Source organism: Gracilinanus agilis, chromosome 4 (genome assembly GCF_016433145.1).
Source record: "Gracilinanus agilis isolate LMUSP501 chromosome 4, AgileGrace, whole genome shotgun sequence".
Lineage (NCBI taxonomy): Eukaryota > Metazoa > Chordata > Mammalia > Didelphimorphia > Didelphidae > Gracilinanus > Gracilinanus agilis.
The window spans coordinates 148,868,108-148,884,539 of NC_058133.1; the positions used below are offsets into that span (position 1 = coordinate 148,868,108).

At 33.8% G+C, this 16,432-nt stretch overlaps 1 protein-coding gene across 1 annotated transcript in view; it reads right to left on the minus strand.

The window, feature by feature from the left end:
• Positions 1-16,432, minus strand: part of RYR2 (ryanodine receptor 2) — a 550,493-nt gene that overhangs the window by 112,240 nt on the left and 421,821 nt on the right. The window contains exons 80-82 of the mRNA XM_044674985.1: positions 15,735-15,788; positions 14,339-14,362; positions 886-985 (exon numbers count right to left, since the gene is read on the minus strand). Coding sequence (XP_044530920.1) covers positions 886-985; positions 14,339-14,362; positions 15,735-15,788 — 178 coding nt within the window. The remainder of the gene's footprint in view (positions 1-885; positions 986-14,338; positions 14,363-15,734; positions 15,789-16,432) is intronic.

Consider the following 16,432-nt stretch of genomic DNA (forward strand, 5'->3'; position numbering starts at 1 on the left):
GGTCTGTGTTTCCAACTTGATGACATATTGCTCTTTTGTAGATACTGTAAGCTCCAGTCCACTGTCCTGTTCTACGTGTTATCTGCCATACACAATGTTCCAGCTCCTGCCTCTGCTCTTTTTGCCCAACTGTTCCTCATACTTGGGATGCCCTACTTCCTCACTTATGCTTTTGGAACCCCTAGTTCTCTTCAAGGCTCCTTTTTTTTTTTTTAAACCCTTGTACTTCGGTGTATTGTCTTATAGATGGAAGATTGGTAAGGGTGGGCAATGGGGGTCAAGTGACTTGCCCAGGGTCACACAGCTGGGAAGTGGCTAAGGCCGGGTTTGAGCCTAGGACCTCCTGTCTCTAGGCCTGACTCTCACTCCACTGAGCTACCCAGCTGCCCCCTCTTAAAGGTTCCTTTTAAGAGTTGTCTCCTTTAATTGGCCCTTTCTAATTTTCCCTTAAAAATTTCTCCCTACATTAATATGTATTTATTTGGTACATATCCTAGAATTCATTTTCTTTGAACTTATTATATTCTCCTGGCATAAAGTAAGTTTCATGTAGGCAAGTACTATCTTTCTTTTCAATTCCTATCCCAGTGCCTGGCACATAGTAGATTCAAAAAAATATTTGTTAATTTGCATAATGGATAGATTTCAAAATGTTGAGAGATCAAGGTTCTTTCATTAAGAGTTCTGAACAAAGTTCTTCATAGATGAGGGGAAAAGAGAAAGTGAACTGAGGGTTCAACAAATGACAGAAGTTCAAATCTGATAAATAGAAGCATAAAATGCCCATCGAAAGAATCATTTTGAGGGCATAAATAAGTAATTTACATTAACAGATCACAATGGGAGAGAGAAGCTATTACAGGATGACATTTTTCAGGTCCTTACCTTTGCTGGCACTGATTGTCTGTAGCACCATCTCAGCAGCCCCTCTGTCATGTAATCGTGCTTGCTGGTATAGGAGTTTTTGTTTTTCCATTTCTTTTTCCTGAACAAAAATCCCAACCATTTATGTTGTGGCCATCAGTGAAAGCAAAAAATGTCTAAAGACCATAATTTCTAAAGTCATCTCTTCATGTATGGGCTCTATGACAACATTATGAACCATTTCAACACAAACATTGTTACTAAACAGATATCAACATATTCAACTCATTTTTCCCCCTTTTTTACTTTTCTCAATATACTTTTAGTGCTGGTTTATTATGAAGGATTTTCTCAATTGTGAATTGTTCGATCAGCCCAAAGTGTGTATCACAGTTTTGTAGTACACTTCATTAAACTTGCACGTTCTGAATTGCATTTTTGTGCATTCATTTTTCACATTTTTAGTAATCTCCCATGACAAGACCATAACTTGATACTGCTCAGCAAATGACTCGAGTTGCAAGTTGTCACTGAATCACAGAAAAGCTTGATCTGAGACATCTTGGAGTTTAACTAAAATTGAAAGCTGATATAAAAAGAAAGGTAGATTTCAACTAAGTAGTGTACTTATCATACTGATCTCCCCAATCACATTGATCCCCAAAGAATAAAGAATGCAGTGTGCCTTTATATTTTGCATTCTCTGGTGGTAACAAACGATACTGCATGGCGCTGCTGGAGCAATGATTGAAGTTTGTTCTTTTCCATTTAAACTACCACTGAAAACATAAAGAAGAAAATAAAAATAAAATATAAAGGCACAGCAAGTTCAAGACTAGTATGATCATTCACTTGAGCAATCCAGTTCGCTGGAGAATTGAGACCGGACTAAGCAGTATAAGTTGCAAAATGAAAGTTGCATAGAGCCCTTTGACAGCGAGTCCATCAGAATGGCGTGGTAGAAAAGCTTAGTCAATGGGACATGAAACAGTCAATTAGTATCATGTCCAAAAACACAACGGCCAAAACATATATGACCTAAGAGCAGGAACAGCTGCAGCAGAAGTAGCCAGAGGGACAGCTTTGCTGCCATAAACTTTCCATCCAAAGTACGGAAAATAGACACTGGAAGATGGAAGAGGTTTAAAAAATGAAGGCTTGCTAGTTACATAATATGAAAAATAAAGTAAACTAAAAGGAGAGGGAAAATAAATGGGCTCAAACAAATGAAAAAAGAAACCTTTAAATCAAAAGCAACCAACACAGACATTTATGCTGTTACCAGAGAGTTCTCGCCGAGGCTGGCAAATTTGTTTCTTAAATCTTTGATAATATCGTGCTGCGAAAACAAAATTGATCAGGTTTTTTTTTTCACACTACAGTTAGCGCTCCTGTGGTTAATTTTTATTTTTTTCTTAAATTATGTGATAGGTCTAAATGGAAGCATAGAAAAGAAAAAAAAAAGAGGCAGCTTTGCTTTATATGTAGCCATGCTAACATCTAAAAGGTTTGCCTTCATGTTTAAACCTCTTCCTGTAAAGTCAAAAAACAAAATGAAAACAAAACCACACACACATACACAAAACTATATTGTTGTTACAACACAGTTTCAGGAAAACTGAAAGAAAACCCTTTTGTCTGCTCTTTAGGAGTTACTTAAAACTGATGAGCAACATTAGATTCTTCTTTTTAGACCCAACAATCTTTTACTTTCCTTCCACTACTAGAGCTGCTTACAGTGCTCACTTCCAGCTTGAATGGCTTGTTTTGTTAAAGAAGAACTCTTTAATAAAAGAGTGGTGAGAAAGCATATCAAAGCAAACACCATATCATTAATGTCAACAAAAGAATTAAGGGGTTGGAAGAGATAGAGGTAAAGAAAGGGTGAATTGCTGTTTTGGTACGATAGCCTTCAAGTTTGGCTTAAATTTGACAAGCACCAAACATGGGAAATTATCTTCCATAGATGAATACAAATGCTTATGGGGAGAACAACTTGGATTAAAAATTCTAAATTCCTGATCTCCTCCACATTAGTTGAATGTAATTAGGAATGCTGACTATAAAATGTAAACATAATTGCAAAGATTCTATTTATTGCTCTGTATATATAGCATTTAACATTGAGGTCATTTATATATACACCTCCAGAAGACAAAAAGAATCATTTGAGTAGGCATCCAGTCAAAAACCACACTGAATGAGAAGATATAAAAACCACAAAGGTTGACAAACTTAGCCCTATTGTAGATTATTAATGGCTATTTTAAAATTGAGGAGCAAGTCCTAATGCGTAATTCTTCTCTAGTTTTCTCTTATTTTCTAAGAAAGGGTCAGAACAATAAATGAGAACTAAAGGAAGTAAGATTTTTTTTTTACTTTAGGATAGAAGAGTCAGGAGAAAAACACAACAAAATTTATTAGAGAAGTATTTCCATATTTCTTTCCAGCTCTTGGTTTTTCCTAGTAAAATTTATGAAAGTATCATAGTTTTGATATCTTATTCAGGTGAACCATTTAATTTTTTTAGAGTTGCCTAAATCAGAATAATATATAGGATACTATAATTATTAAATAGAAACAAATAATCAATGTTCCTAGAAATAATTCTTTGGAGGTAGTCTTTATTTTTCTTTATTTTAGTTAGCTCTTGATTTGTGAAAAGCAGCATGGCATAATGGAGAGAATCGTGATCTTGGAGTCAGAAAGTTCTGGCTCATATTTTGTCTATAACATATACTATGTGACCCTGGGCAAATAATTTTTCACTGCCTCAAGCAATTTTCCCAAATCATGAATTGCTAGGGCATGGGCTAGTCTTTACTGAAAGCAGGAATTCTGCACTGAGAGTTCCATTTATCAAGTAAATCACAAATTTGGAGAAAAAGAAAAAGAAAAAGCATACCTGAGAGTGAGAATTAGCTTTTAATTTCAGATTTGAATTATCTGATCTTCAATATGATCTCAAATTAAAATGACCACTTGGGTTTTCTACACTTGTGGAATTTAGTTGAAGGCCACAGAAGGAGAGAAGTATTTTGAAAATAAGATTTTATATTGATTTTAGATAGTGAGAATTAAGAATCATTTGATGTTATCACAAATAGGTTGTGATGAAGCTCTCAAGCCTTGATGACAAGAGATGTGATCCAAATGTCTGGATTTTAAATACTAATCAAATGATAATTTCTTTTTAGAGTAACAAGCATGTAATCAAATATCTAATGTCTCATGTTTTGTGAGTATATAGCAATCTCTTGGCATTAAAAATGAAACAAAATAAGATAGTTCTCAATAAATATCAGAGTTCTTTTGCATCTTCAATAGCCTGGCTAAAGTTAAGACAGAGAAGAGAGAAGGGAACAAGACGCAGAAATAACAATGGTCTGTTATTTCTTGGTGGTCGAAGAGTTTTTCTAACCCTGTTTTCCAGAGCAGAGAAGGGAACATATATTTTAAACTAGAGGATTTGTTTTTTTGTTTGTTTGTTTGTTTTTTACTAGCATAGTAGATTCCTTCTTTCTGCAGGAACAATCTTCATTAATTGCTGGAATTTACAAGTAGCAATTACAGCAAAAGGCTGATGATTTGAATCTGACTGGTTATAGTTCCTACATATTCCAATGATTTTCAGTAGAGTTTTAGCATTTGCTGAGAAAAATGATATCATTTTTACCTTAAGATTTCTCCTAAAAGCAAATTATGATCTGGAAGAGAATACACGTTCATGAACTGAATTCAATATTTTTAAATTTGAGGGAATAATGTTTTAAAATTTTAAAATGTTATTTTATTAGATGTTTTAAAAGACAATTTTAGAGATATAGAAAAAATTTAAACTGAATTCTTTACTTACTAAACAGAACAATAAAAAATAATGAAGGATATAGTTAAATTTTATAAATATATGTAAGAAAGATGGAAGGAAATAAAGTGGTATAAACCTATTAATTAGACTGATTCATGTAATTAATGTAGAAAACACAAATAAGAGATATGAATACTCCATAGTGTTATAGATACTGAAGAGCTACATTTTCAGGATGCTGTTTTGCAGTAAATGAAATTATATTTGTCTGTTTCACATTTGGGGGAAAACATGTTCTATATTCAATATTCTGAATATATTCTGAATATAACAAATATAACAAATAATTTATAAATCAATGTTTAATTGATTGCTTGAAAGCATCTTGTAATATAAATAGCTTTTATAAAAGTAATCTGAAAAAAATAAATTACAACAGATAGAGTATTTGGTATTTTGTCATATGAGAAGATATGAAAGTTATCACAACATCGATATTCTTTTTGTATACCTGTTCAATTAATTTTATTTTCATATTGCTGATAAATAGTTCTCCTTGTACTCTACTCTTCAATACTACTAAAATTTTCTCATACTTTTACTTCTCAATATTAAAACTGATATCCTTACAAATGATCAACTTTAAATTGTCTAAAACTAGCATGATTTTAGCATGGATATTTCTTAAATATTTAGCAAATATGATAGTTGAATTTTAGAAGCTCATTTCACATAGCATCTTGCTTGCTATCATAAGCAGTATCTTATGTATCTTATGTATAAGCAGTATCTCTAACCAAGTTTTCTGTGTTTAAACGTGTACTAAGTATTTACTAATAGGCTCTCATGAATAATAAAAATATTAGACAAAATAAAATTATTGAAGGAAAGAGAAAAGGGAGGTGAAAGGAACAAGCATTAATTCATTAAGTGCCTACTATGTGCCAGACAATGCTAAGCAGTTGATAAGTAATAACTCTTAGATTTGATTGAAGATTCAGAAGATTAAATCAACAAAGAGTGGCCTGGATTTTCTAAATCATATATTTCTAGTTTATTTATAATATAGAAATGTGATAAGATATTATGAAGTTAACTTTCTGCAGAAATTGGTTTATTCGCAAATAGTTTTTTTAAAGCATATTAAAAAGAAGATACACAACTAAGTAGAAAGAGCTTTTATAACTGAAGATCTTGCTGACAGATTCCATAATACTAAACTACTAAAGAAATGTTTCAGAGATTACCAGCACAATGTAAAATGAGGAAAAATGCTGTTAAATCATGATCTTGAGGGTATCCAGCAAAATATATTAGTGTGGTATGTTAAGTATATTTTCAGATTTTCTCAATCACTTTTTTTTTTTAACCCTTGTACTTCGGTGTATTGTCTCATAGGTGGAAGAGTGTTAAGGGTGGGCAATGGGGGTCAAGTGACTTGCCCAGGGTCACACAGCTGGGAAGTGGCTGAGGCCGGGTTTGAACCTAGGACCTCATGTCTCTAGGCCTGACTCTCACTCCACTGAGCTACCCAGCTGCCCCTCTCAATCACTTTTGATGATTTTTCCCTTTTTCTTTAAAAAATATTCATTTTGGGGGCAGCTGTGTGGCTCAGTCGATTGAGAGCCAGGCCCAGAGACAGGAGGACCTGGATTCAAATCTGGTCTCAAACACTTCCTAGCTGTGTGACCCAAGGCAAGTCACTTAATCCCCATTGCCTAGCCCTTCCCACTTTTCTGCCTTAGAACCATATTGGTTCTAAGGCAAAAGGTAAGGGTTTAAAAATATATATATTCTTTCTTATATGGGATTCCTATTTGGGACTAGGAAAGTAATTCTGGGGAAAATATTTGTGATGTAAAAAACAAAATACATAAATAAAATTTATTTTAAATGTGACAAGGATTATATAATATAGTAATGAAAACATGTACTCTACATTACACACACACACCACCCATACACAAATACTAAGGCAGAATAGGGCTAACTGGAATGATAGAAGGCATATGTTGAAGAGAATCTTTTCAAATAGATGTTAAGAAAGAGAAAGAAGGGAAAATATGTCAATGATTTTGTTTAAAAAATAGGCTATAAAATTTTCATCTTGGGTATCAAGTAGCTATAATTAAAGGAACTTTACAATGTTTTGGGAAGGTAAATCCTCATTCCTGCTTCTGTATTGGAAAGGAGTTATTTTCCACCTCAATTATTAGACTTATCTATAAACAATTTACAAATAAGTGAATGACAGGACAAAATACATAAGTTTCTCTGCAGTTATCAACATTTTCACACTAATGTGATAATGAGATTAAATCTATACCCTCTCCATTCTCAAATCTAATCACAAAAAGTGTAAACAAATCCACTTAATTCTCAAGTGGAGAAATCTGTGTAAGAATGGGTGATGAATCAGAATTGACTGACTGCCCCCTAGGCAGTCCTAAGAAAAGTGTCTGTTGTGATTGGACATGAAAACTGGAAGGGAGGCACAGGAAGTGATAAAAGAAATGGCCTGGATAAATTGAAAGAATTTCCAGGGCTCTCCCTCTTGACTGCTTGCTTGCTTTTTCTTGTGGCGGGTGACTAGAACCTGGAGGAGCTCTGACTGCTAGCTGAGACTTTGGAGTAAGTGAGACTGCTGTTAATCTCTCCCTTGGAATTACAAGTGGTGAGTATAAAGACTAAATCTTCCTGTTTCTAAAGAAACTTCTTTTTCAAAAGAGACTATGTGACTGAAGCTTCTGTTTCATTAAGCTCCAGCCCTCTGGCCCTCCAGGCTGGGCTCAAGGCTAAGCCTCCTCTGACTGAGGATTAATTAGATCTGCCTGGGTGGAACAAGGAGGTCTGAGCAAATTACTTAGTGTGTTAGATTACTTATCCTGTCCTATCCTCTCTCTGATTTTCTTATTTTCTTTTCCTCTTCTCATTTGTAAATAAACTTCCATAAAACTCATTTTCCTTTGAGGTTATTCTTTAATTAGGGATTGATAATTATTCAATCCCCTGGAGACCAAACCCTTTAATATTCACCCAACCAAAACTCCTTTTACCTCTTACAGTAACAACTGTCATTTTAGAATTTTAAAAAAATATGAAAACATTTTTGGTGTTTTAGAGAAATTAGTCAATATGGCCAATGTCACAGATAGTAGACACTGGACTAAAATTTAGGTTTACTGACTCATACTATGCTCTTTTAAAGGATGAAAAGCCTATCTCTGCATGCAATATCTTCCTACTTTTGAAAAGGAAAGGGGAGTTGAACTAAATGTAGTTAATATGACTAATGTATCCTTCAACTAGAGTTACTATATCACATAAACAAAAAATATTTAACCACATATATTCTAGCTTGATATCTACACTTAAATTTCTTATCATCTCAAAATGTACTCGATATAAAAATATTGACACAAAATTTCTGTAATTTTCATATGAAATAAATTCATGCAGAAGGCAAAGATAGAAAACTGGTTATAGAAAACGTCAATGCTGACTGTTCCACAATCTTAAGTCTGACCCATTTATCTATAGGGTTTGGGCCATTGGAAGTCATGTACTTTTCTCTAGTCTGACTACATCTGGTGTATTATGTCAAGCTTTCAGTAGCATATCTGAAGAATGTCACTGTGAGATGCTATAGGATGTGCAGAGCACAGCCAGAACTTGATATCATATCATATAAGCATAATTTATTGGAACAAATTATTAAAACTGGAAAAGAGAACATTTGAGGGGCCAATGGAGCTGTTTTCACATATTTAAAAGAGGATCATATAGAAAGGGGATAAGAGTAGAACTAGAAGCAATGGGCAAAAGGTGCTGAAAGGCAAATCTAGTCTTGTAAGGGAAAACTTTCTAACAATCAGAACTCTTTCAAAATATAAGGATTTGATCTGGGATGTGGTAGGTTTTTTTTTTACTAGACAGAGGCCTTCAAGAACATGCTGGGGGACCAACCACTTGGCAAGCATGTTGTAGAGGGGGTTTTAATTTACCAGGTATTGATTGGTTTGAGGTCTCTAAATTCTGAAATGCTCAGATACCTTTTGTGTTCCTCCATTCCTGCTTGTATAGAATCAAATTAATGAGTGAATTCCTCCATAAGAATGAATACTATCTATTTGAATGAAAATAATCCTACCTTTAAATATATGGTTTTTTTTTAAAGAAGAAGACCTAATTATAATGTCACTGTAAGGCATGTTTATGATCACAGAATTAAAAGCTTGAAGAGTCCTTAGAAATTATCTAATCAAAATCCCTCATTTACAAATGAGATACTTAGTCCTAGAGATGTTAAGTAATTTGCTTAACATCCCACTGATAAGTATAAGATTATGTTAGATTCAAAGCCAGATTTTCTCCAGTGTTCTGGAAGTCTGACAAATTTGGATCCTGTTTCTAAATTCGTTATTATAATCTATCAATAAGATTTTGAGAACTTTATGAAGTTTCCAAATGTGTTTGGATACAAAATGAAATCAAGTAGATGTTAATATTTAAATTTTACACACATACACATACATACTATGACCACCACCACCCATCACAGGATAATTTTCACAAGTCCATACAATCTTTTACTTACCAATTTGTTCATAATTCAAAAAATATCTATTGAATTCCAACTATGTATAAAATACTGTGCTGGGCACTATAATGGCACATAAAAGAAGAATGTATAGCCATTCCCTCAAGGAGTTTAAAATCTGGTAGAGAAGACACATATAAAATAATCCTGATATAAGGGATAGTGTTAGTACATAACAATTTTTTAAAAGTATTATGAGAGTTCTAAGAAGGTCTCTTATATGTCTTTCAGGACTCAAAACATCTAAGAAGACCAAAGAAAACTTCATGTAGAAGGAGGCAACTGAAGTGAGTCTAGAAGGATAGTTAGAATTTCAAAAGGAAAGAAATTCCTAAAGAGCCATGAGAAGCTTGAAACAGAAACCATCACAAATGAGCTAAAAGCTTTAGTGAACTATCTATAAAGTTTGTCTTCTGTTTCTTTTGCGGATTTCTGTTCTGTGAAAATAATTAACACTTCATTAGTCTAATATTTATTTGATCTCAATGATGTAACAATAGTTACCATTTACAAAGCATTTTAAAGTTTGCACTGATTTATCTCATTTGAGCTTCAGAACAATTGTGTGAGGATAGTTATTGTTACAATTTTATAGACAAGGAAATTGAATCTGAGTGAGCTTAAGTGATATGCCAAGGCTAATAGAACTACTGAGTGTCTGAGAAAATTCAGAATGTAGGTGTTCCTGACTTCAAGTCCAGTGCTCTATCAGCCAAGTGTCCTAGTGGATAGAACTCTGAACTTAAAATCAGGAAGACATGTGTTCAAATACTGAATCTAGAACTCACTAAATGTGTCCCTGGGAAAGCCCATTAACCTTTCTCAGACTTAGCCTACTCATATGGAAAATGTTAATAGCACCTATATCACATAGTTGTTGAGAGTATCAAATGTGATAATATACATCAAGCACTTTGTAAACTTTGAAGCACTTCATTCTTCTTACTCTCCTGCACTGTGCCATCTCACTTTTTGCAGTTATTACTTCTAATCCTGTTGAATGCAACCCATCTATTCCTGCATAATCTGTAGGATTCTTGCCAACTAATACTCTATAAATGTCAACAAAGTCTACCTAATGCCCTAGATCTTTTCTTGAATTCTCCTGACATTCTTTACATGTAAATGGGGCACAAATGATGCCCAGTAGCTGTTTCTCATTCATCCTATATGGTCAGTTGACCCCAAGTAATAATAAATTTCTTGGATATCTATTACCCTCCCCTACGACATCTGTAACATATTGTGCTTGTCATTATTGTGCTTTGGGTGATTATTAGATTCATTTGATTAGAACCTGTAGCAGCACTTCATAACACAGCCACATATCACCCAGAAAAATATTGGTGTTAAAAAGATGGACCTTTGTTTTAAGAAGCAGCTTGGGATTCTTAAAAGTACTGAGAATTTTCCCAAATGCAATTCAAACTGCTCTCCTCCTGTTTGGTTTTTGGCCCAACTCATTTTCCTCTTATTCTGTCTATCCAAAATAACTGTACTGATGGAGGAATTATATTGGTTGCCTATCCAGTGATCATATTTTCAGTAACAGGTATTCTTCATGTATAGAATATCTAAATAGTATTTAATAAATTATCAGTGAATGAATGTTACTATTTAATAAGTGAGATGCATGTGAGAAGTGTCTTAATTAAATGCCAAGTCATAAGAAGTTATTCATACAGAGAATACTTAAAGAAGGGAGATTAGTCCCATTAATGATACACACATTGTGGAAGAGACCTATGATTCTGAACTTTAAGGCATCAATATGAAAGAGGGAGAATAACCATCAGATACCTCTGTACATCTATAAGTTGTAACTTAGTGAATAAAATCAGAATTCAATTTCCATTGCTTCTGTAATGTCTTCCTTTAACATTTCTTATTCATATTTGCTATTAAAACAATGGCCTTGGAGTTATTTCTTTTTATGTTGCTTCTCTTTTTAAAATTTCCATATATGTTGTTTAATATTTCCATATGTTGCTTAATGACAACTTGTATAAATTCTGGTCAATCCTCATTTGCTTTGACTGAAGCTTTTGACTCTATTGATCACTCTCTCCTCTTTAATATCCTAAGCCCTCTGGGTTTTCATGATAACATTCTATCCCGGTTCTCCTCCTACCCATATTGACATGGGCATTGTCTAGAGATAGCAAGGACCCTGTACCCCTTAACTCAGGCAGGCTGTGAATAGGGAAATTCCCTTCCTCCTTCCTGCCCTTGTGACTCCCTAGGCAAAGTCCATTATCCTTGATGATCCTTTATGTTGAGAAAGACAAAGAGATACAACTTCAGGCCACACTTTGATAGCCTAAGCCCTGAGGGTCTCAGACAGACCCCCATCCACCCACCCACCAACTGAATGCCTGAGTGCAAGAAGTCACATCCCCACTATTGTAAAGAATATAAAAACCCCTGAACTGGAGCATTGGGAGAGCAATTTCTAGAGTTGCTCCACTCATGCTACTGTGCTACATCCTGGGAGCAACCCCTTCCCCCCTCCCCCAGGGTTGTTCCACTCATGCTAACTTGCTGGCCATTAATCCTATTTACTAATAAATCTTTCTTTTTACTTTTAAGCTAAGTTTAGAGTCCTCTCATTCTTGAGAAAGGTTTCCTTCCTGAACCCTGGGGTTCACCATTTGTACCCCCATAACAATATGACTATTTCTTCTAAGTCTCCTTTGCTGGACCCTCCTCCAGACCATGCCCGGTAACAGTAGAGGACCCTCAGGACTCTGTTCTAGGTCCTCTTCTCCCTGTAGAGAACTTTGCTTGGTATTCTCATCAGCCCCTGAGGTTTTAATTATGATCTCAATTCTCAAATCTTCCTATTCTACTCTATCTTCTCTGATGACCTTCAATCTCACCTCTCCAACTGCCTTTCAGACATCTGAAACTGGATCCCTTAAACATCAATATAAACAGTACATCTAAAATGAAACTATTTTTTACCCCTACAATCTCCCCGACAACCTTCCTTATCACTATAGAGAACAACATCCTCCTTCTGGTTCCATAGGCTCACAGAGAAGGTATCATCCTTATCTTCTAAATATCTCTTGCCTCCCATAGCCAATCTGTTGTCAAGGCCTGTAGCTATCACCTTTGCATCATCTTTTAAATACTCCACCTTCTCTCTTCTGATGCTGCTACCACTCTGATGCAGGTCCTCATCACCACAAGCCTGGACTACTGCAGCAGTCTGCTGGTGGGTCTGTCTGGCTCAAATCTCTTGTTACCAAAATTATTCCCTTAAAGTCCAGGTCCAAACATGTTACCCCCCCTACTTAATAAACTCTAATGGCTACCTATTTCATCTAGCATAAAATACAAAATTCTTTGTGCAGGTTTACAGCTCTTCATAACCTAGTTTCCTCCTACCTTTTCAATCTTCTTACACCTTACTTTCTGTCATATATATTCCTCAGTCTAATGATAGTGGCACCTGGCTCTAACACAAACAGGATACCTCAATCTTTGCCTCCAGGCATTTTCTCTGGCTATTCCCCTTGCGTAGAATGTTCTCCTTCCTCATGGACTTCTACTGGTTTCCCTTACTTCCTATTAGGTCCCAGTTAAAATCCCATTTTTTACTGGAACATTTTCCCAATCCCTCTTAATTCAAGTGCCTTTCCTCTCTTAATTATTTCCTATTTATATAGTTTATAGCTTGTTTGTACATATTTGTTTGCTTGTTGTTTCTCTCATTAGATTGCAAACAAGTATTATCTTTTTGCAGCTTTATTCGGAGCACTTAGCACAGTGACTATTAATATTAGGTGCCTAATAAATGTTTATTGACTAACTGAAGGGTTATGGGACAGGGTCATGTTCATTGGCTTTTGAAGTGAAAAACAATAATAGCAGCATACAACCAAACAACAACAATTTTTAATTATATCCTATTTATAATTTTTAAAAAGATATTTCTTTTCCAAACTCATTAATAGGATATGACGTAACTGTAGCTAAGAATTCCACAATGAGGGTAGCTACATGATATAAAAATATCCATTCATTCAGAAGAAAGCAACTGGTAAAAGTAATTATTAGCCTATTAGGTTGATAAAATAGAAACTATTTGTCAAACTAGGTTTTTTTTGCTTTTCAATCAATTGTTATTTAGCCTAAAAGAACAATCATGTGCTTGTTTTGCTTTTTTAACCTGGATCTCTGATTCTGTTGGCATAAGCATCTGATGAAATTACATCTTCTCTTAATTGGTTCATTGTCTAGGGCTCAGTCACCCAGTCAGTATTAAATATAGCTCATATCCGCTAAGTCTTATTTACTAACACAACCAAGAAAGGTGCTCAAAAACTAATTAGAGGAAAGATATCTTCCTTGATATTGAGTCAAATTCTCATTATGCTATTCTGTGGATACACTTGCCTATCCTGGATCCTGAGAACATTAAAAATCTAACAAAATCACAGTTGTGTAAATCTGCAGTTCTAAACAGAGAACTTTTCTCTTGGAAAAATTTACAAAAAAAATTGATATTGCAAAAGTTTTACATTAAGAGTTCCAAATATCACTTTGGATTATGGAGACATGGGAATATTCTTTTTGAAACAGCCATTTGCTATTAGTAATTTTAAAATTTTACATGTGGGGTTATCATTGAGATGACATTTCACTGAAAAAGTGAGTTCCAATCTGCTTTCAACGACACTACCAACTATCTACTTTATTTTCTCAAAACTAGAATTGTGTAAAATAACATCAAGAAAGATGAAGCCAGATGAAGCATAGATCTGGTGATGTGAAAAGATAAAATAATTTTTCTTGGCAAATAAAGTCCTGAGGCACTAGCATGCCTATCAAAATTTCAAATCATGACTTCTCCAAATAACAAGAAGAATACACTATATTGAACAGGATGAAGGACAAAGATAAGACAAGTTGTATTGGTGTCACAAAGTTGGAGAAAGATTTTCAAGAGCTTTTTGTTCAAATGCATCCAAGATGTTGGGTCTAACAAAGGTAAATTTCACAAGAAACTGAAACTCAGACCCAGACAAATACACATAGATATATATATTTTTTTTTACCTTGCTGCGTTGGGATCCTGTGACCTTAAGGAAGGGTGAGGATAAGAAGCAAAATAGCAATAAACAAGTGTCCACAAAATTGCTCTGAAGACAACTGATAGACCATACATGATGTGCACTTCAGACAATATTATTTGCTGCTTGAATTCTTTAAAAATAAAATTTACTTTATTCTCCAATTGGTAAAGATGGACTCAGAATTAACATACTTGTTGGATAAAAGGCAAGATATTAATTATATGTGTGAGTTTTTTGGTTAGTAGCATCACTTATTTTCCATTTTAAAATAGTTTTTTTCAGCACTGCATAGATGCATTTCTTTCCCTCTCTCTACCCACATATATGTATATATACAGTTATTATGAGAGGATTTGATATCAGAAAAGGTATATTTAGTTTAAAAAATTTAAATGAGTCCACTGTATTTCGATAATCATTGCTGGTTACTGACATCTTTTTAAACTAAAATTTCAAAACTTAGACATCTAAATGAAATGATAGAGAAATAAATTAATTTGATCTTGTTCCTTTGTATTATTTTCTTAAAACAAACTTTTATAATGGAGATGGAACCAGTAGATGAGAAGAATGAGTTAGCAGACTATTTCTTCTCATTTGAAAAGAAACAATGTTCTATAAAAAAGTAGGGGTGAATAAATTTCCTGCCTCTCTAAGGTAAAGCAACTAGTTAATAATTATAAAGTTTCAAAAATGTATATTTGTAGATAGGATATGTAAATGTAAGAACCAGTATGATAAAAATTAGAAAAATGCAGTCCTAAAAATATAGGCAACCCTGCCTCATGCATGCAAACTGCACAATGTGCAATTATCTACATATGTACAAGGAATGAGTGGTCTGATTGGCAGAAATCAAAACTGGCCAAAATCTTCAGTCTTGTGACTTTTTAAGATTCAGGAAAAAATAATTATTAAAAAGCATTCATATGTTTTGCATTTTTTAAGTTTAAGCCATAATTATAAGCAAGAATAATTAAAGGTATAACCATAAACCTCAGCAAGGTTTTCTGATTCATTAAATGCCTTCCCTCATCAGATTTCTATTAAAATTTCAAGGGGAAATAATTCTCAAGTAACAAAGTATTTGAAAGTTCAATAGAAGCACTTAGTATCTCTAAGGCTCATAGGAAACACTCATTCTGAACATATGGGTTTTCTTTTGCTTAACTATTCTGCCTTCTCCCACCACCCCCAACTCCCTGTCCACTAAACTTCAGCAAATGTTAGGACTCAAATTTGTCAATTCAGCTTCTGACATGCAGTTCATTGACACAATAAGCTGCAGGAAGCATGAAGCAAGAAACATAAATGTCAGTTATAAGCTATGGAATAATGTTTCCAGGTAGAAAAAGAAAACAAAAAATGCCACTCTTACTTCAAAACTCTTAACTTCTTCTTCACCATCATCATCTTCCTCATCATGACAGCTCTGATAAAATATTTTTAAAAAGGAAAAAGATTATTATGAAACAGAAAGATTTGGGATAAGTATTACATGCTATCACTAATGACACAATGAATTGTGTGTTCAACATATTATTACATAATCATTATTAATAATGCTCCTTAATTGAAATTATGGTACCAAATTAACTATGATACCAAATTAATTATTACTAATATTAGAGTTCAATGTTATATGAGAATAACAATAGAAATTTGTTTGGTGCTATAATTCAACTGGAATGACAAGAATAAGAATATTTCTGAAAATAATATGCTGACTATAAACTTTAATATACAGAAAATATTTTAAAGATGTTTTACAAAATTTAGGAATAATAGTTTGCATTATATAATTGTAGCTGGCATATATTATATTACACATATTTAACTCAATATATTTGTCTTGTTCAGATTTGATTGTGATTACTTGAGAGCAAGATCATACTTTTATTCCCCTGTTGACACTACATTGAAAGTTTTTTTCTTTTTTTTCTGGGTAAGAATATAAATTTATTGATTAAGCAAATATTAACTCATAAATTAATTAATTGGTCAATGATATCTCCCAGTGATCAAAAACTCCAAAGTTTCCTTGCGCAGATCCATAAAAAAAAAAAAAAAAAAAAA